Genomic DNA, 21,828 nt, shown 5'->3' with positions numbered 1-21,828 from the left:
AAATATAGTCACATACTGAAGAGCAATATCCCAGTTTGTGTGAAACGTAAAATAATGAATCAATGTATACTCCCCACCATGACTTATGGAAGTGAAACTTGGGCACTCACCAAAAGAATGGAAGAGAAGCTAAGAACTACACAGCGAAGAATGGAACGAATTATATTGGAATCAGACTGTTAGATAAAAAGAGAAACACGTGGATTAGGCAGCAAACTCAAGTAAAGGACATTCTTATCAAAACTAAAGAACTGAAATGGTCTTGGGCAGGACACATAGCTCGAAGACATGATGACAGATGGACTAAGAAAATAACAGAATGGTACCCAAGAGGAGCTAGAAGAAAACCTGGAAGACAAAGGCGGAGATGGATAGATGAAATTCATCAGTTTTTGAGTAGTAAATGGATGGCCAGTGCTCAAAACAGAAGGAACTGGAAAGTTGCTGGAGAGGCCTTCATCCTGCAGTGGATTGAAAATGGCTGATGATGATGATCCCCAATTCACAAAGGGGGATCGAAGGGTGACACGAGTAATTACAGACCAGTTAGTTTAACTTCTGTTCAGGGTAAAATAATGGAGTCGCTGGTTAAAGATGCATTGCAGGATCATCTAGACAAGACTGCAGCAATAATTCAGACACAGCATGGGTTTGTTAAGGGAAAGTCTTGTCTGACAAATTTGATAGGATATTATCATGTGGTTACAAAGGAACTGGATGCAAAAAATAATTTTGATATCATATATTTGTATTTCAGGAAAGCTTTTGACACTGTTGCGCATGGAAGACTATTGTACAAATTGGAGCAGAATGGTATTAAGGGTAAGTTGCTACAATGGATAAAAGGATGGTTAAGTGCGAGAAGACAGAGGGTGGTAATCAATGGGTGCTGCTCTTCTTGGACTAATGTTATTAGTGGAGTCCCACAGGGTTCGGTGTTGGGTCCACTGTTGTTTTGTATATTTATCAATGATATTAATTAAGGTATATCAGGCTTAGTGTCGAAGTTTGCAGATGATATAAAGGTTGGCAGGGTTGTTAATGACAGTAATGGCAGTGTGCTACTGCAACAGGATCTAGATAATTTGGGCAGATGGGCTAAGAAGTGGCAACTGAAGTTTAACCTTGACAAATGCAAAGTACTGCATATGGGTAGAAGTAACCCCAGAGAAACGTACCAACTGTGCGGTACTACACTTAAGGTGGTAGAAAATGAAAAAAGACCTGGGAGTAATTGTGCAGTCACATATGAAGTTTTCTGGGCAATGCAGACAGGCTGCCAGGGCAGGTCATGGGGTTTTGTCAATGATATATAGGAATTTTGCTAGCAGGGAAAAGGAGGTGATTATCCCTCTGTATAAGGCAATGGTCAGGCCACGCCTTGAGTACTGCGTACAGGTATGGAGGCCTCATTTTAGGAAGGGTGTAGATTTACTTGAGCGTGTACAGAGAAGGGCAACAAGATTGGTGAGGGGAATGAAGGGATCCTCTTATCAAGAGAGGCTTAAGTTCTGCAAATTGCAGTGGCTGGAGACTAGGCACCTGCACGGTGATCTGATTGAGGTGTATAAGGCCTTGAATGGGTTCAGCACGCTGAATTCTGATGGGATCCTACCACTTGTTCAGATTACGAACCTAAGGGGGCATAAATTCAAATTAAGAAAGGACAGATGTAGATTAGATGTGCGGAAATTTGCGGAAACTTCCATCTGTCGTTGTGGAAGTTGATAGTTTGAATAAATTTTAGGAGGAACTGGACAGGCATTTGAAGGGAATGGTGTGATTTTTTTTTTTTTTTTTGGCTGATGGTGCATAAGCTGATACAATTGCTTTCTTGCATCACATGCCACAACTACTACTACTACTACCTTCATCATTGAAATCTTTCCTGATTTCTGCCCAAACACGAACAATCCATTCATTTACCGTTATTGGATTTGCAGATCCAGATTCTCCACTTATTTTTGCATAAACAATGTTAAGTTGATTTTTAAATCGATCCAGCCAACTGTTGTTAAACATAAAATCATCGCATCCAAATTGTTTAGCAAATTTTTCCGCTTGAGCCTTCAAGATCTGACCCTCTATTGAAAATTTCAGCACTTTTTCGTGTGGTGAACCATTGAAGCAATGCTTCCTCAACGTTTGTAATCATACACTTTCTAATTTTTAATTTTTTTTATTTTTTCCTTTCGGTTATGTTCTTTTCCAGTTCCGATAGTAAACAACTTTATTCCTCCTCAATGTTGATACACTTGAAGAGCACAAAGAAAACTTTTTACACACTTAAACAATTTTTGCATCACATTCTAACTCACGAATAATTTCGACTTTTTTGCGAATTAAGGGACACTTTCTTTTGTTAGTAGACATTTAAAATGATAAAGTGATCTGCATACAAATTTCTTAAAAGCCGGAAATGCATAAATGTTCCTAGAAATCCCGATATGCATACAACCCTCCTAGAAGTCCCGATATGTATACAAAGTTCTTAGAAGTCCCATTTAAAAAATTCTTAGAAATCCTGAAATAAATTTACGGTTCAATGAATAAAAGACAATGTGTAAATACGATAATGAGGCAAGTGGAATGCCAATGCATTATTGTATAGCCACCGTCCCCGGAAGGACAAGGTTATTTTTTTTTTTTTTTGGTATTGGAGTTTAAGGGCACAAGGGCAGCTAAGGCCAAAATGTGCCAGATCCTATATTATTATCCTAAAATAATATAATGTGTTCCATTTTGGTATTAGAGGAATTCATATATATGTATTTGCTTCAGAAAGGTATAGAGTGTAGCTAGGTTAGCACTATTGCCAATCATGTGGTTAAGAGATAACGGTTCTTGCAGTTGTGATTCAGAATGGAAAGTACTTCTGAAATGGGAATAGTGAGGACAATCTAAAAGCATATGCTAGACTGTAAGCTGTAGTGTACAATGCGTGCATCGAGGTGGGTCATCCCCCATGAGTAGAAACATATGGGTTAGGTGCGCGTGTCCTATCCTTAGTCTTGCTAGTACAACTTCTTCCTGTCTATTTTGTCTGAAGCTGGAAATCCATAACGCTGGTTCTTCTTTGATTTGGAGCAACTTGTTATTACTTTGTGGCTTCCATATTTCTGTCCACTGAAACATACAGACTTTTTTAATATGCTCCAAATAGTCTCTATATGGTACTTGGTAATTTGCTGGTGTACTGTTTGGTTTTTTGGCTGCCTGATCTGCTCTCTCATTGCCTAAGATACCAGAATGCCCTGGGACCCAGCAGAATTTTACTGAATGATTCCTACTTCATAGATGGTTTAAACAGCAAATGATTTGTTTTTTGATTGGTTGTGATATTGAAAATTGATTGCCCAAAGAAGACACTGCACTCAATGAATCAGTGTATATTATACTGCTAGCATTGTGGAGAGTGTTAATATTCTGTAAGGCTAGTTTGATTGCATATAACTCAGCAGTATAACTGCTACATTCAACTGGTAGTGATATGGAGACTGTAAAAGACGGATTGGTTTGGTTTGGTTTGGGTTTTATTGGCGCATCAGCAACTGAGGCTATAATGCGCCAAATACCGGTCATATGTAAAAAGTTAAAAGATTCAGTGACCTACGTAGTTAGGCCACCATGTCCAGATGTATAATAACAAACATATAAAAAATAAACCAATAAATACGTAACAATAACGTAAATTTTAAATACAATTAAAAACTTTTATTGATTTGGAATAGCTAAAAACAGCAGACACGTTGTCATTGTCGGATAAAATCTGACTGAGTGTATAAGGCTCAGTCAGATGATTAAAAGTGGTAAAACGAGTGCTGCTAAAATCTGGACAGTCAATTAAAAGGTGTCTGATCGTTAAAATTGTGCCACAGGACACAAACATAGGAGGGTCATCAGCCCTCAGCAGAAAAGAATGTGTCAAATGACTATGTCCTATGCGGGTCCATTTGTCCGAGTCCGGGCAAGAACAACTTCCTCCTTACGATTCCTGTGCAGACTAGACTGCCACGGTTCAATAACAGGCTTTATATGATATAATTTATTCCCAGTCTGTCTATTCCACGAATCCTGCCATTGGGAATGTACCTTTTGATGTACTATTTGCCTGTAGTCTGTATAGGGGACTAACAGGCCGCGGTTATTATTAGGAATTGCTGATTTGGCTGCGGCGTCAGCCAAATCATTCCCCCTAATCCCAATGTGGCTGGGAATCCAGCAGAAGCGGATATCATATTCACGTCCAAGAAGGAAGTGAATCTCCTGCTGAATACTAGACAGAACTGGATGAGGATTATATCTCACAGATATTAAAGCCTGTAACAACGCTGAGAGAATCGGTATATAAAACGAACCGTTGGTATTGGCATTCACTAATGTGATCCAAGGCTAGCTCTATAGCATGCAGCTCTGCAGTAAATATACTGCATTCAGAGGGAATCTGCTCCGATGTAGTGCTGTCTGTAAAGACAGCAGCAGATCCCACATATGATTCCGACTTCGAACCGTCTGTGTAAACTGGCGCGAAGTCAGATGTTCAGCTCGATGTGCTGAATAAAGCTGCAGGTAGACAGACGGTGGAGTGTCCGACTTTCCCCAATTTCTGAGGGACAAGTCACATATTGGAACACGAGCATGCCAGGGTGGAAGGGCTTGCTTTGGTGTTTGGGCAACCTTGTCTACCTTAATATTAAGTTCTTTGAGTAGCTCTTGGAGACGAATACCAAAAGGACGATTGGCAGTCTTACGGGTATTGTATAAATTTTCCCATCGTGGTTCAAAAACGAAGGGCCACATAGGATGGTCTGGCAGGGATTTCAGTTTTAAAGCGTATTTTAAAGACAACTGCTTACGTCGAAGCGATAACGGTGGTTCGTTTGCTTCGACGTATAAGCTCTGGACAGGAGATGTTCGAAATGCTCCAATAGCAATACGGAGAGCCTGATGATGGACAGGATCCAGCCATCGAAGTACACTGTCTCTGGCCGAATTATATACCAGGGACCCGTAATCTAGTCTGGATCGTACAAGTGCACGATAGATGCGTAGTAGGGTGCATCGATCCGCACCCCAAGATGTTGAGGAAAGAGAGCGCAGAATATTCAGCCCTCTTGTGCACTTTGTGCGGAGTTGACGGATGTGATCCAGAAAGGTCAACTTTTTATCGAATACGAGTGCCAAGAATTTTGTGTCCGCTGCTACTGGAATTGCATTTTGTCCGAGCTTTAATTCAGTTTCAGGATGAAGATTACGCTTACGACAAAAGTGTACGCAAACGGTCTTCTCCGGCGAAAACCTGAGGCCATTAGCAAGAGCCCAGGAGTTGAGGCGATCAATAGCTTTCTGCAGTTGTCTTTCAATAACCCTCATGTTGCATGACTGACAAAATATGTTAAAGTCATCAACATAGAGGGCACTGTTTACAGTTGGAGGAAGTTGTTCTGTGATGGAATTTATTTTGATGGCAAAAAGCGTGACACTTAATACTGATCCTTGTGGTACTCCCTCCTCTTGACTGAAGGAACGAGAGAGTGAGGATCCCACACGGACTTGGAAAGATCGATTGGCTAAAAAATTTTTAATAAAAATGGGGAGTTGCCCCCTAAGGCCAAAGCTATGCAGATCTTTTAAGATGCCAAATCTCCAAGTTGTGTCATACGCTTTCTCCATGTCAAAGAACACCGACACCAAGTGTTCGCGTTTTAGGAAAGCATCCCGGATGGATGTTTCCAGTCTAATAAGATGGTCCAAAGTGGACCGGTTCCTTCGGAAGCCGCACTGGATGTTGGAGAGAAGGTCGTTTGATTCTAAGAACCATATTAAACGGGAATTAACCATTCTCTCCAGGATTTTGCACAGACAGCTAGTCAGAGCAATAGGACGATAATTGATGGTGACTTTTGGATCCTTTCCTGGCTTAGGAAAGGCAAGAACGATTGCCTTTCGCCAGGAGTCCGGAAAGGAGCAGACAATCCATAGATTTTGGTGAGAGATGTTTAATCATTTCATAATGGATGCCATCTGGTCCAACGGCACTTGCTTTGGAAAGAGCGAGGGCCCTTTTCAATTCCAGAATAGTGAAATCCCCATTGTAGGGATAAATGCTCTTAGATTTAAAGCTAAGTGCCTGTTTTTCGATTTTATATTTCAGGACCAGGAACTCTGGGGAATACGAAGATGTTGCAGAGATCTTAGAGAATGTTTCCCCAAGAGAATTAGCTATTGCAGTTGGATCTGCAATAGCGCATCCATTATAATCTAGGATTGAAGAAGGGTGGGATGTATATTTTCCCTTCATTTTCCGGATTTTATCCCAGATTACCTTAGAGTTGGTAGACTGGTTAATAGATGATGTAATACGGATCCACGATTCCTTTTGACTCTGACGACGGATGTAGCGTGCTTTGGCTCGTGCACGTTTGAAGGCTATAAGGTTGTTCGTGGTAGGATATCGGCGAAATATCCCCCACGCTTTGTTTTGAGCCTTTTTTGCTGCTGTGCATTGTGAATTCCACCAAGGTTTGGGAAATGGTGGAAACCGGGCTGATGTTTTTGGGACAGCATTAGCAGCTGCTTGGACGGTGATTTCTGTGATGTACTTTACTGCATCATTGATCGGCTCTTGACTGACTGTGCTAAGATCAAAATTTGCCTGATGTTGGAAGGCAGTCCAGTCAGCCTGATCAATCTTCCACCGTGGTAACCTGAAAGGAAGACATGGTCTCCCACTGTGTAACAAGGTTATCACGGGGAAGTGATCGCTTCCGTATGGATTCTCCTCCACTTCCCAAGTAAATGAAGGGAGTAGAGAAGGGGAGCAGATAGAGAGATCAATGGCAGAAAAAGTACGGGTAGGCATGTGGAAAAAGGTGTTTGTTCCAGTATTTAGAAGGGAAAGGTCATTGTCATTGAGCATACGCTCTATGACTCGTCCCCTTCCGTTCATGTTAGCACTACCCCACAGGGTGTTATGTCCATTAAAATCCCCGAGAAGTAAGAAAGGGGGAGGCAGCTGCGTTAGAAGATCATCAAGGTCTGCCTGGGAGATGTCAGTCCCAGGTGGCAAATAAATAGAGCAGACAGTTAATAAAAATCCCACTGAAAGGCGAATTGCAACAGCCTCTATGCTGGTTGTAATTAGCAAGGGCTGCACTGGGGTCTGGTTACCCACAAGGATAGCCACTCCCCCATGTACAGAGCCGTCCGCAATTCTATCCTTTCGAAAAACTGTGATGTTGTGCATGGTGGGATCATCATTTGCCTTTAGATATGTCTCCTGCAAGCAAAAGCAAACTGGCTCGTGCTTTTGCAGGAGGGCCTTGATGTCATCTATATTTCGCCGGAATCCACGACAATTCCATTGTAGGAATTTAGCCATTATTTTGGCTTGGTGGGTCCATCAGGCGGCTTCCGAGGTGCTGAGGGCTTACTTTTGTCAGTCTTGGATTTATCTTTTTTGGGGAAGAATGGACGCTTTCCCGTGTCCATTTCCTCCTCCGCAAAGAGTTCCAAGACTGACTCTTCGGGTACCTCCTTCTGCTCGACATCCATCTTTTCTTAGGTACTAGGGGGGACTTCCCCTTTCTTATTCTTTTCTTTCATAACTACCTTTGTAATTTGTGGAGCATTAGGAGGTACCGATATAGGAGTGGCAGCTGATTGGTCCTTTTGTGCAGGTTTTTGAGAACTTAACAGATACCGCGCAATGGGAGTAAAAGACTCCTTTGGAGGAATGGTCATGTCCGTCTGAGTTCCGACGGAACATCTCCCTGCTACCTTCTGGGCGTAGGTAGGTTTGTTGATATTCAGGGGTTTGACCGATTTCCTTGCCTCCTGGTATGATATGTTAAGCTCTGCCTTCAGCCGTTGAATCTCTTTTTCTTCTTTCCACCTCTGGCATGCTCGTGAGTAGGCCGGGTGTTCGCCTTCACAGTTAATGCAGGTGGGTTTTGCGGCTGAACATGCTGTTGTTTCGTGGTCCTTTGCACCGCATCGAGCGCATGCAAGGACTCCACGGCAGGCCATTTGAGAATGTCCATACTTCTGGCATTTAAAACACCGTAAAGGGTTCGGAACGTATGGACGCACTGAACAGTTGATGTATCCAGCTTTAATCTCATCAGGAGGTTTAGGAGTGTTAAAAGTCAGGATAACGCTCCTGGTTTTAACAATTTTTCCATCCCTTCGCGCAGTGATTCTCTTGACTGCAATGACTCCCTGTGGTTTTAATTCGGAGCAGATTTCCTCCTCGGTTACGTCGAGAAGGTCCCACTCCGAAATGACACCTCTCGATGAATTGAGTGTTCTGTGTGGTGTCACTGTTATAGGGATTCCTCCGATTGATGTTGTTCGGAGTAGATGTTCAGATTGCTGGTCATTTTTAGTTTCAATTAAAAGGTCTCCAGAACGAAGCCTCTTAACTGATTTGGGTGAACCTGCTAACCCGTCTAACCCTTTTTGTATAAAAAAGGGCGACATTTTACCAATTGGTGTCTCATTGGTAGAATGCATAATTAGGAACCTTTGGACTGGCCCTGATGGTACTTCGGTTCTCTGCCTCTTTGTAGCAATAATGCTATCTGCCTCTCCGTTATTATTTTCAGATAGGGCAGATAGGGACCGGGTTGGGGCCCCTGAAGGAATACGTTTATCAGGATTCATGAAGATTTTTAAATTGTTCAGTGCCCGGGCTCCCCACCCACCACGGAGCCCAAAGGGACGCCCACTACCCGGCATGCAATAAATGCGCTCGGGAGTGGGACGCCAGGGCTACCCAGACACTATACCCGCACCGCCGCCAGCCTGAATCCTGTCCCTCGGACCATGAGGGTAGGGGTGTGGCATTGACACCGTTGACCCTCGCATGCGAGCCTACTAGCCGATTGATCCTAGCCGGGCCTTCCAGGACCACCCGTCTTGTCGAAGCAGGGGCCAAAGTGGTGTATTGAAGCTGGGCCCCTCAACCACCAGGATCCCCCTTTCCGAATTTCCACGGGTCGCAGCGCACGGCAAACACGCCGGATTCCATTGATGTAAGCCTGGAACCTGGGCTGTGGGCGATGGATCCCAGTGATGCTAGTCTGGAAGTCCAGCAGCATCACTGGGAGGTCCCCTCACCACGTACAGGTGCCCACGTCGAGGGGTAAAAGACGGAAAGACAGCTGCGGCACCAACGGCAGAACCTGTTTTTGAGCCATCTGTATATATTTGGTAGCTTTGTATATTGTTGAGGGCATGTTCTTTATGTAGTTGTTTGATATTTTCATCTGCCAGGGAGTTCTTTCCCCATTGCTGAAAGTGGGTATCACAGTCAAGGAGATTTATAGACCAGGGTTGATTAGGAATATCGCTCTCTTGAAGTATATTATCAAAATCAATATTCCAGGTGTGAAGCAAATCTTTTAGTCTAATTCCAGTTGGTCTATTTTCAGTCGGTTTACTGTTATAGAATGCTGTCCACTCAGGGTTCGAAAGCAACGGTCGAACAGGATGGTCTGGAAGGCTTTGAATTTTAGCTGCATAATTTAGAAGCAACATTTTCCTTCGAATGAAGTGGAGGTTCGTGTGCCTCTACATACAGACTCTGAGCAAGGGATGTTCTAAATGCGCCCAGAGCAGTGTGAAGGGCACTGTGTTGGATGGTATTAAGTCTGATTAATGCACTTTTCCTAGCTGCATCATATATGATAGCACCATAGTCTAAACGAGATCTGATAATAGCACGATACAAATGTAACAGAGTGTATCTATCAGCTCCCCATGTCATAGCGGAAATGGACCTAAGTATATTAAGTTTCTTTAGACAAACAGTTCGGAGGTATGTGATATGTCAAACAAAGTTCAGTTTGGTGTCCAATATTAAGCCTAAGAAACGAAGATTACTGGTGAGAGGGATCAAATGGTTTTTTAATCTGAGTTCCGGTTCTGGGTGTAGCTTACGTTTTTTGCAAAAGTGAACTGCAATTGTTTTTTTGATCTGATAAATGATATCCATTCTGCATTGCCCATGTCTCCAACTTATTTATGGAGAGTTGCAGTTGTCTTTCAATGGTATGAATATTTTGTGAACGGCAAGATATAGTTAGATCATCAGCATACATATATAGTTCTACAGTGTTTGGGATGTTGTGTGATATGGTGTTCAGTCTAAGTGAAAAAAGAGTAGAGCTCAGTACTGATCCTTGTGGGATACCTTCTTCTTGAGTGTAGGACCGAGAAAGTACAGATTGATAGCGGACCTGAAAGGTTCTGTGTTGAAGAAAATTTCTAATGAATTCTGGTAAGTGCCCTCGCAATCCTATGGAATGAAGTTCTCTCAATATGCCATACTTTCAGGTAGTGTCGAAAGCCTTTTCTATATCGAGACTTACCATTGCAAGATGTTCATTTCTGACGTAAGCATTGCGGATGTTAGTCTCGGCTTTCACCATTAGATCTAAAGTGGATCTGTTTTGTCGGAAACCAAACTGATTGTTGCTCATCAGTGCTTTAGTTTCAAGAATCCAGGTAAGCCGTCTGTGTATCATTCTTTCTAGGATTTTACTTAGGCAGCTAGTTAGAGAAATAGGTCGGTAATTTTCTGGAAGTGAGTGATCTTTTCCTGGTTTAGGAAAGGCTAAAATGATGGAATGATGCCAGGAAGATGGATATGTACCTTCAAGAAATATCCGATTATAGAACATTAATAGTAAATTCAAGGCTGCACTGTTTATATGTTTCACCATTACATAATATATACCATCAGGTCCAGCTGCACTGTTGGGTGATCTATTTAATGCTGTTTGCAGTTCAAATAGGTTAAACGGTTGATTATAGGCAATATATTGGGTAGTATGGAATTTTATTTTGTACCTTTCAGCCGAAGTTTTGATTTTAAGAAAAGAGTTGCCATATGCTGACGTGGCAGATGTTTAGTAGAAATTCTCTGCAAGGGTCTTAGCTACTTCTTCTTCAGAAGAAATTTCCTGTCTATTTTTGATTAAGATGGGAGAAGGAAGTGGTGGATATTTCCCATTTAATTGCCGAATCTTTTTCCAGATGAGACGACTGCTAGTATCCTTTGTAATAGTGGAGGCAAACTGTATCCATGATTCCTTTTTGGCTTTTCTTCTAATTTGTCTAGCTTTTGACTTTAGCCTTTTATATTGAATTAGGTTGTTGGTAACTGGGAACTTCCGGAACAGGTTCCAAGCTTTATTTTTTTCCTTTTTGGCATTGGTACAAGCTTCATTCCACCACCGGTGTTTAAGGTTTTTGTGTTTACATGTGGAGGTTTGATGTATTGCTTCGGAGGCATTGGTCAGAATTTGCCTGGTAATATGCTCGGTGACATCATCAATGGGTTGTAGTCTGATCAATTGGCTATAAAACGAAAGACGGGTTGAAAACTTTTCCCAATCTGCTCTGGAGAATTTCCATTTTGAGTGATTATCAGGATATAATGTTTGAAGCGTTTGGATTCTGCATATGATTGGAAAGTGATCACTATTGTGTGGGTCGTTTAATACTGTCCATTCTATACTGGGATATAATATGGGGGAACAAGAGTTAAATCAATTGCTGACATTGATCCAGTGGGAAGGTGAGTATAAGTTTTTTCACCAGTGTTCAATAATGTTAGATTCAGTTGGTCTAGTATCGTCTCGATCAAGTGTCCTCTATTGTCCATGTGGTCTGATCCCCACAATGGATGATGCACATTGAAATCACCAAGGATACAAAAAGGTGGTGGTATTTGTCTTATAAGGTCTTCTAGTTCTTTAAACGTGCACATCTTGTTAGGTGGAAGGTACAGAGATACTAGAGTTAGAATTTGCCCAACTGATACACGTACAGCAATAGCTTCTAAGTGGGTTTGGAGCGGAATGTTTCTAGAGGGTATTTTACTGTCAACTAGAATCGCGACGCCTCCACGTGCGGATAATGAGCAGTTTCTATCTTTTCTGTAAAATGTAAAATTTCTGATTGATGGAGTTACTTGTGGAGTTAGATTAGTTTCTTGTAGGCAAACAGCTATAGGACCATATCGGGAGATTAAATCATAGATGTCATCGGTATTGCTGCGTAAACCTCTACAATTCCACTGAACAATGTTCTGCATTATCGGGGTTTGAGGAGGGAAGGCGAGTCTGTCTGTTTCTTGTGAGTGGTTTGCTTTTGACGGTCATATTTCATTTTATCTTTTTTAGGAAAATTGGGACATCCGGGATCTGTACTCTCTTCTATGTCATCAGTTTGACCTGACGAAAATCCAGTCTCCATGCATTCTTCTGCATGAAGATCAAGGACTGTTTCATCGTGTGTAACTATATTTTCAGAGTCCATTCTATTTGAGTTTGTCTTTTGTATTTCAGTGGCTTGTTGCCTTCGTGATTTATTTGACATTTTATCACGATTTTATTTTAGGCGGAACTTTTACTTATTTCATCAACTAGAACCGGTTTGGTGGTAGGTTGAGATGTTGATAGCACAGATTGGGCCCATTCTGCAATGGATGTATTGGGCAGAATTGATACCTCAGTTTGGGTTGAAACAGCTTGGCACTTTAGTGTAACGGAAGCGTACATGGTTTTTGGGACAGTTGACTTTCTTGCTTCTTGATATGTGACCTTATTCTCGATCTTGTACTTTTGTATTCTTTTTTCAATTTTCCAGAGTTCGCATGATTTTGAGTATGCTGGATGGTCATTCTTGCAATTTGGACATTCCGGAGCCTTTGCAGTACACTGTTTGTGAATGGTTTTTTAACCCGCAGTTAGGAAAAGTGGTTTCGCCTCTGCATGTTGTCTGGGAGTGACCAAACTTTTGGCACTTGAAACATCTTAAAGGGTTTGGAATGTATGGGCGGATACGGCAGTTTAGGTAGCCTGCTTTAACTGAGGTCGGCAAATTCGGTGTACTAAAGGTCAATATAATATTACGTGTGGGAACAAGTTTGTCATCCTTCTTTATCATAATTCTTCTTGCTTGAATTACTTTCTGTTCTAGTAATTTCATGACTATCTCCTCTTTGGTTACGTTCAACAAATCCCACTCACTTATTACTCCTTTTGAGGAGTTCAAGGTGTTATGTGGTGAGACTTTGATTGGGATTCCGCTTATAGATGACATTTTTAGTAAAAATTCTGAATGCCTTGCTTGAGTGGTCTCAATTAAAAGATCTCCTGATTGGAGCCTTTTCACCATTTTCGGTGTACCTGCTGCATTCTCCCGACATCTCTGGATGACAAAAGGAGAGAGTCTGCTTAGCGGCTGAGTCGATAAAGAATGTATAATCAGAAAAGCTGGTGGTGGTTCTGATTTGTTACAATCCTTTTTCAGTCTTTTTGGAAGATTGGGATCGTCTTCCATTCTGCGGGTCTCAGTATGTTGAGAGCCGGTTGGCTCTAGTGGTGGACATGCGTCACAGTCCATTGTTGCTCCTTTTAGCCCTGGGAGTGAGAGCTTTTCCTCCCAGATTTCCGGCCCCGCCACGTGGAGGCAGGAGCGGTGCCACCCAGTGGCCAAGCGGTTGGAGAGGTTAGTTTGTTAGTGCAAAAATTAATAAATATACTAGGAAAAGAAAGGTAATTTTCCTTTCTGGGTTCTTACTTAGGATCTGTTAAGTACAGAACCACTTATAGAGAAATAAGGATGAGAAAAGCACTGGAAAGAAAATATAACGAAATCACTGAGATGTTTGTTTGTTGTTTGGTTTTTAGGAGCATTAGCAACTAAGGCCATATTGCTCCGGGATATGCGGTGGTCATTCCCTAACCTTTCCGCATCCTCCGTATTTGGTGGTGACGGGCTCGAACCCCGGTTTAATCAAGAAGCGTGTGCTACGCACTGCTGCTCCTTCCCACCTGGCTACGGAGGCGCCAAAAAAAAAAAAATCACTGAGAAAGAGCACTATATATCACTTAGGAAAATCGCTTTGACACTATCGCTTGGCACTCGGGGCCGACAAGGTCATAAACCAGCCACTAATCCGATGCAGGTGGTCATAAAGCTAAGTCGCCCTTTTCATTTTAATCCATTCCAAGAATTAGATTTTTCAACTACCAGAGCAATTAAGAATATGTTCGGTATATCTGTGTAGTATGCTCGTTATAACAGTGAGTGATTGTATGGGAATATGCGTAAATTAAAATCATTACGGCTTTTTGCTCGTTATCTCTGTGCTCATCATAACCAAGTTTGACTGTAACTTTAAAACATTTCTTTATTACTTGCTTATTATCAAAAATCTGTTTCTAAATTTTAGAAATAAAATTTAGTTTTAATTTTTCTTCTTTTTAAATGAAGTCTCATTAGATTTTAAATGCTTTCATTTTTTATAGCACTGTCTTCCTTCTTAACTTACTATTTCGAATTATAATACAAACTCAGTCCAGCCGCCAATAAGTTAAAAAAGGGAAGCTTTTTTTTAGTGAATTAGCAGCTTATGCTGCTAATTTACTTTTTATTTTTTTTTTTATTTTATGAAAACTCCAAACATGAGGTATTAGAACCTATAGTACCATGCTTGGGTTGGAGGCTGAAAAGATGAAAGAAGATATTTGTTGACATTAGACTTGAACTTCTGTAATTTTCAGCAAATACGTACGAAGGAAGGTTGTATTTAAATGTATTGTCAGGTGTCAAATTATAAAAAAGTCTAGTTTCGCTGGCATTGTAGTAGTAGAGGAATCAAGAAAATGGCAGTTGAATGAATAAACGAGGAACAAGAAAAGTTGGTTCTGCGAGTTTGAAATTGGACAGTAAATGGATGTTAGCGGCACGTAAGTATCTGCAGAAAAGGCATGAAGCAGAAACAGTACGTCCATGAGACAGTGAGTGGAGTGACTCTGTTAGAGATGAGTCATTAATTAACCTAACTGCCGTCTTCTGAGTGGAATCTAGAAGCCTGAGAGAGGTTTTGGGGGCACCGCCCCAGATGTGAGAACAGTATTCCATGGTAGGGCAGATTTCCAATTTGTACAGAGTGAACAGCTGTTTGGAAGAAAAGTAACGCTGAGAGCAAAAGAGAAAACCAAGTTTTTTAGATGCAGAGGAAGCAATATTTGTAATGTGCTTGTGCCAAGAGAGATTAGAAGTCAGGGTAATACCCAAAAGAGATATATCATTTTGCCAAGTTCTACTAAAAAAAAACATTTATACAAGGTAACTGCTATGCATTTCAGGTCAAATATTTTAAATGAATGTGTTGTTGAAAATGCATTTAATATTAAATGTAAGTAAAAATAATTTTCATTTGGGCAGAAAATTTATTTTTTACAATTTTCAGATGTCACCGCTGGTGTGGTCTCTCCCAAAGCTTGTGTACCTAAGCCATGCTTAGGCATATGTCCTATTGCTATGCCTCTGAATGAGATTCAGACCAACACAAATCACAAATGAGTGGCAAAAATCAGATGACTACCTTGCCATGACAGTTAATAAAACTAAAGCAGCAATAAAATAAATATTTTTTTGACTTACTTTTCTTTGATGATATTCTGCTGTATAATGGGGAGGCAAGTTTTCCTGATATGCAGCCGAAGCAATTGGCAATACTTTACCGCACCGTCTAAAGGTTAAAAGAAAAAAAAAAAAAGGGTTTATTTCAATTGTGATATTAATATTTCTGATAGTAAACTAAATATAATAGTGAAACTATTTATATTTAGTAAAGATATAAATTAGACATACGTTAGTGATTTCATATCACAGTTAAATATAACTGTTTTAGTTTCCAAGTAAAAAAAAAAAAGCATTATACTTTTCCTTTATCACACATTATTCATATTATTAATCAATTTATATTAAAAGTTAATATTTGTAAAATAATAAGAGGAGTTTATGTCAATATAGTACATAGAACACTTCCGTATGATACTCTCCAGAAATTTAAAAAGAAAAAAATCGAAAAACTTACATTACAGTAACAAATAATTAAAAATCAATTTAATGCAATTAAAAATATTAAAAAGAATCTAACGAAAATATTCAAAACTATTTTCCTTCCTGAAGCTGACAACGCTTTTCGACCGTATGTCGTGATCACAGGAATGAAAATTACCGAATAGAGTTGAACATGAAACTTAAATAGTGATTATTTGTCTTCGTGCATGCGCATAAAGGTCCATGCTTCAGAGATCAAATATGGCTGACGAACATTAACAGAATTCTCGTGTAATTTAATTTCTACAGTTTCTGCCTATAATAGTCGCGTATAATTATGTTGGACTTTAAGTATTTTGGCCTCATTAAATAAAAAAGTATGTTTTTTGTTAATGGCATGAAAGGCTAATTCTCACGCTGCTGAACAAGAAGCACGAACTGAGGCTTCATATTGATTTACACAAATATTCAGAGAAAAACGCGTTGAACCTTGGTAAGATGAGTCGCAATCACCGCAAGAAGTTTTGTATACCAGGTCATTAATTTGTGTTGCGAACGCCGAAAGAACCAAGCGATTGTTCAGTATAGTGTGTAATTTCCGTATTGGCCTGGCCACAATTTTAAATTTGGTATCTTTAAAGAATCTGTAAAGCTGTTTGTGCCACTGTTCAATATATGTAACAGAAATAAAGTACAGTAAACCCCCGCTATTCGCGGGGGTTATGTTTCTGAGAAATGTCGCAAATACCGAAAACGCGAATAGTGAGTTATGGCTCCCATAGTAATAAAGGGGTTCCGTTCCAAAGTATGAAATATATAAGAAAAACTAGTCTAAAATTTTGTTTATGTATGTATTATATGTACCTTCATAATATGACTATGTACATAGACAGTACATAGTGAAATGCAAGCATATGGCATCGAAATGAAAATAAGAAACAATTTAATATTAAATGTAATATTTATTAGAAATTTCAAACAAATCTTTCAAACTATTGCCTTTGCTAGCTAAAAAACTTATCCTGCCAGTGATATCACCAGTTTCGCTAAAGTGTTGATAAAGGAGTTTTGCCTTTTCACGGATGATGAGTGAACTTAACGGAATTTTATTTTGAGTTCGGTCTTCTATCCACAGATTGAAAGCTTTTTCCATTTTTTCTAATTTAACATCACGAGTTACAGAGCAAATTTTTGAAACAATTAGTGCATTTTCACAGACACTGCGGCGGATTTTTTCTTCCGATTTTTTGATTGATCGTACCGTTGACTCATTGATTTTATGTTTTGCCACTGGGGAGACACTTTCACCATTAGAAATTTTATCTAATAACTCAATTTTATTCGCTAATGTCATCACCTTCTTTGATATTGTCACATTTCTCTTGTTATTCGTAGCCATTTTTTTTTTTTTTTTTTTTTTTGGCAGTTGTTGGCGCATAGGCTTCTGTGGCCATAATGCACCTCCCAAGGTTTTTGCAGTACTTTGATCCAAGCCCGAGGCGGGAAACGAACCCACGACTTTTGGGGTGCCAGGCAGGCACTTTACCCACCCGGCTAGCCCGGTCGGCCCATATTTTTGTAGGGGTTAGAAAGAACTTGTCCACAATAAAGTCACTTTCTTCCATTAACACACTTGAAAAAGTCTGTTTTACACTGCAAAACGGTAGATTTATCATTTTTGTAAGCATATCAATTTATAAGCATATAAATTAAAAGCAAATGGCTAAACCTTCCATGACAAGCGCATAACACATACTGAACAAGGATTAGCGAGAAACATCCACGCTCGCGATTTTTTCACCCTTCTCCCTCCACCCACTGAGTGCTGTTTTGACCGGGAAAGATAATTTTAGCCACGCCCATGTTTTTTTTTATGGCGGAAAATATTCACGGCGATTTAAAATTCACATTTTTTTTAGGTTTCATTTTATATTAAATCGGCGATTGCGAATACAGATACCGCAAATAGCGGGGGTTTACTGTATTTTTGATATTACTATTGTTGGTTGGTGTAGTATTTTGTATCCGAATTATACCCTAATTCGGTTTATTGTAGCAAGGGGATAACCCCAGTTTAAGAACCTGCTAGTTAATATTTGTATTCTTAAACAGGGGTTATCCCCTTTCTACAATAAACCGAATTAGGGGATAGGATACAAAATATTATTAGGGGCGCCTTCGTAGCCAGGTTGGCAAGAGCAGCAGTGCATAGTACACACATCTTGATTAGACTGGGATTCGAGCCCGTGACCACCAAATATGGAGAATGCGGAAAGGTCAGGGAATGACCACCGCACATCCCCGGAGCAATATGGCCTTAGTTGCTAATGCTCCTGAAAACCCAACAATGACAGCAAAATATTACGCCAACCAACAATAGTAATATCAAAAAATACTTTATTTCTGTCCCATATGTTGAACAGTGGCACAAACAGCTTTACAGATTCTTTAAAGATACCGAATTTAAAATTGTGGCCAGGCCAATACGGATATTACACACTATACTGAACAATCGCTCGGTTTTTGCTGCGTTCGCAACACAAATTAATGACCTGGTATACAACATTTCTTGCGGTGATTGCGACTCGTCTTACCAAGGTTCGATGCGTTTTTCTCTGACTGTTCGTGTAAATCAACATGAAGCCTCAGTTTGTGCTTCTCATTCAGCAGCATCAAAATTAGCCTTTCATGCCATTAATGAAAAACATACTTTTTTATTTAACGAGGCCAAAATACTTAAAGTCCAGCATAATTATGCGTGACTATTAATCGTAGAAATTAAATTACATGAGAATTATGTTAATGTTCGCCGGCCATATTTGATCTCCGATGCATGGACCTTTACGCGCATGCGCGAAGACAAATAATCACTAGATTCTTTTTAATATTTTTAGTTGCATTAAATTGGTTTTTAATTATTTGTTACTCTAATGTAAATGTTTCGATTTTTTCGTTTTAATTTCTGGAGAGTATCATACGGAAGTGTTTTACATACTATATTGAGGCAAACTCCTCTTATTATTTTACAAATATTAATATCATCATAGAACATATTGAGCATTACAGCTCTGATTCATACTATCTAATTATAAGTTAATGTGAACTGCTTTGCAAATCCACTGTATTTTAGGATGAGTTGAAAGGGTAAATGTCAGCCTACAATTCTTAATACTATGTGCTAATTTTAGACTATTCTGGTAAAGCAGTTGCATTAAAAGTTTTAGCTACTGGCATCTTATTTTATTTTAAGCTAAAATTCAATCACTATTCAGTAAACACACACACCATGGTTACTGAATGCTCAGAACATCCACTTCACGATACCCAGTACAGTACAGAAATCAGGACCTTACTGTCAAACAACCCTTCACACCAAATATGAGATGAGTGCTGAAGTTCAAGGTGGATCCTGTATAAACACTTTATTGGGTAATGAAAATCACAAAAATGGGCAAACATCATGGGTATAAAAAATTGTTCACAAGATCTTTGTCCTTTGCTTGATGATAAACCCAAAATTGACAGGAGACATCACTGTTATCCTAAATTTTTGGGAAAAATAACAGTGGAAATTCCCACTTCACTATCTCTTTTAAGTACCAGACAGCCACATCTATCTTGGGAACAAAAAAAAAAACCCATTACCAGTCTTGGAAATATTAGAGCTCACTGATCTTTCAGTTGGAGAAGCCACTGACAGATCAATCGTTCTCCTTCTACTCCCAAAACCTAGTCAATAAGGCTTAATAAACTACTTTTTAAAAACTTATAGTATAACTGGTCATTCAGAGAGAAAAAATATTTCATATACTGAAGCCATTAATCATTTTTTTTCCTGAACATGCATCCTTAACTCTTTCCCCCACATCCCAGCCTTAGTCATTTCTGGATTTCTGTTTCCCAAGTACAAGACCTTAGATTTGTAAACGGTTCATATCACTTTCAAGTTCTCAGATAATTATTTTAAATTATACAGGACATAAATTTGCATATAAAAAGTTAAACAATTTTGTTTTAAAAATCATAAATATAGTTCAATATAATATTTTTGACATGAGTGAGTTTGTTGCTGTTATTTGGTTTTTAGGAGCATTAGCAACTAAGGCCATATTGCTCTGGGATAAGCAGTGGTCATTCCCTGACCTTTCCCGCATCCTGCGTATTTGGTGGTGACGGGCTTGAACCCCGGTCTACTCAAGAAGCGTGTGCTACACACTGCTGCTCCTTCCCACCTGGCTATAGAGGTGCCTGTTCTTTTTTTTTTTTTTTTGGCATGAGTAGATGCGCTTGTGTGTGGGCATATCTGCACAGACAGGTACACAGTGTGTACCTGCACGTACATGCAAGAACAAGAGAAGACAAATTTAAAAAAACTATACATACCCTTCAGAAAACCGTACATCAATATCCAAAGATGTTTTCAGGCTTGAGTTAATACTGCGACTCCGGGAATCTTTGGGTTCATTGAAAAATGAAGTTCTTAGCTTGGAAGCTATTTCAAACCAAGTACAAGCTGTTGGTAACTGAAAGAAGACAAGATATGAAATACCAACTTTCTAACAGGTTAAATTAATTAAATATTGCTGTTGATTAATATCACTTCATCTTGATTAGCTCATACAACTGATTTATATTAATTTGGACTTAAAATTTCACAAAATTTTATGAATGGCATACTATTTATCTTCCTCACTGTTCCAATCTAGGGTTTAAAAAAAGGTTGGTCTGGTGAATCTAAGCCTTCTACCTTTTTCTACCTTCCCAAATCTTATCTTCTGTCATTCTCTCCCACGCAGTTCCCTTCATTTCCACATCTTCCCTAATCTGATCTCCATCTTTTCCAAGGTCTTCCTCTCGGTCTCTTCTTGTACATTTTCATCTCATTCTGTTCGAGTTCATTCTCTTCATGTGTCCAACCCATCGCAAACGTGAAACAGTCATCTCCCTCAAACTTTCTATTCCCAAGTTCATTCTAATGTCAATATTCCTAATTTTAGCTAGCATAGTCCTTAACACCTTCATATCCATTGCTTGGATTCTGCTGGTATCCTTTTTATTCCTCCTCCATGTCTCAGCAGCATAGGTAAAAACAGGGACAAAATATGGCTTATTTATCAGTTTTTTACATTTCATTGGAACTTCCTTAGCCCACAACAGGCTGTTAATGTTACAGAACAAACTCTGACTAGCTGCTATTTTCCTTGTTATTTCCATATCTAGGCTGCCATCCTTTGTTAACACTTCCCAGGTACTTGAAACTGTCCACCACATCCAACATTTCATTCCCTAATTTTATCCCTTTTACACTCACTCCTCCCCCTCTGTCCATCACCATCTCTTTGCTTTTTTGGCTACTTATCTTTAGATCATACTCACTGACTACACTTTTCCAGTGTGTTAGTTTCTCTTGAAATTCTTCCTCTTTATTTGCTCAGAGGACAACATCATCTGCAAACAGCTGTTTCACTTTTTTTATCATCCACCTCTACAAGGATATTGTCCATGACAATAATAAAAAGTAATGGTGAAAATAAACTACCCTGTTGAAGTCCAATGGACAACGGAAACCAATCTAAGTCCTAAATTTTGTCCTCGCACAACGTTCACTCTGAGCAGTTTAATCATTACAACCTCCTCCTTGTGTATTACCATTTTCTCCAGTCCCATGCTTTTTCTCCTTGCACATCATCATATGCCTTTTCAAGGTCTAAAAATACCAGAAAGAGTATCTCTGGAAACTCCCAATGTCTTTCTAGTAATTTTCTTAAAGCAAATATCAGGTCAATCGTTGACCTTCATCTTCTAAATCCATACTGTTCCCTCATTCTCTCTTCTATTTTATTCCTTAATTTTGTCTTGAGTATTCATTCAAAAATTTTAGCAGAGTGGCATAATAAAGTGATTCCCCTATAGTTGTTACATTCTCTTCTGGACCCTTTCTTAAAACTTGGTATGATGATT

General features: G+C 39.6%; 1 protein-coding gene across 1 annotated transcript in view; it reads right to left on the bottom strand.

Annotated features, from left to right (window-relative positions):
* The window catches only part of LOC150089107 (nonsense-mediated mRNA decay factor SMG8-like), a gene marked incomplete at its 3' end in the record, with an annotated part of 262,505 nt that overhangs the window by 103,453 nt on the left and 137,224 nt on the right, over nt 1–21,828 (bottom strand). Inside the window, exons 9-10 of the mRNA XM_090370415.1 lie at nt 20,251–20,390; nt 15,466–15,553 (exon numbers count right to left, since the gene is read on the bottom strand). Of these exons, the coding sequence (XP_090226541.1) occupies nt 15,466–15,553; nt 20,251–20,390 (228 nt within the window). The remainder of the gene's footprint in view (nt 1–15,465; nt 15,554–20,250; nt 20,391–21,828) is intronic.

Source organism: Mastigoproctus giganteus, chromosome 3 (genome assembly GCF_048544385.1).
Source record: "Mastigoproctus giganteus isolate SK-2022 chromosome 3, ASM4854438v1, whole genome shotgun sequence".
In the NCBI taxonomy this organism is placed as follows: domain Eukaryota; kingdom Metazoa; phylum Arthropoda; class Arachnida; order Uropygi; family Thelyphonidae; genus Mastigoproctus; species Mastigoproctus giganteus.
Note: the sequence above shows the minus strand (reverse complement) of the source record. Positions and strands in the feature narration are given on the sequence as shown.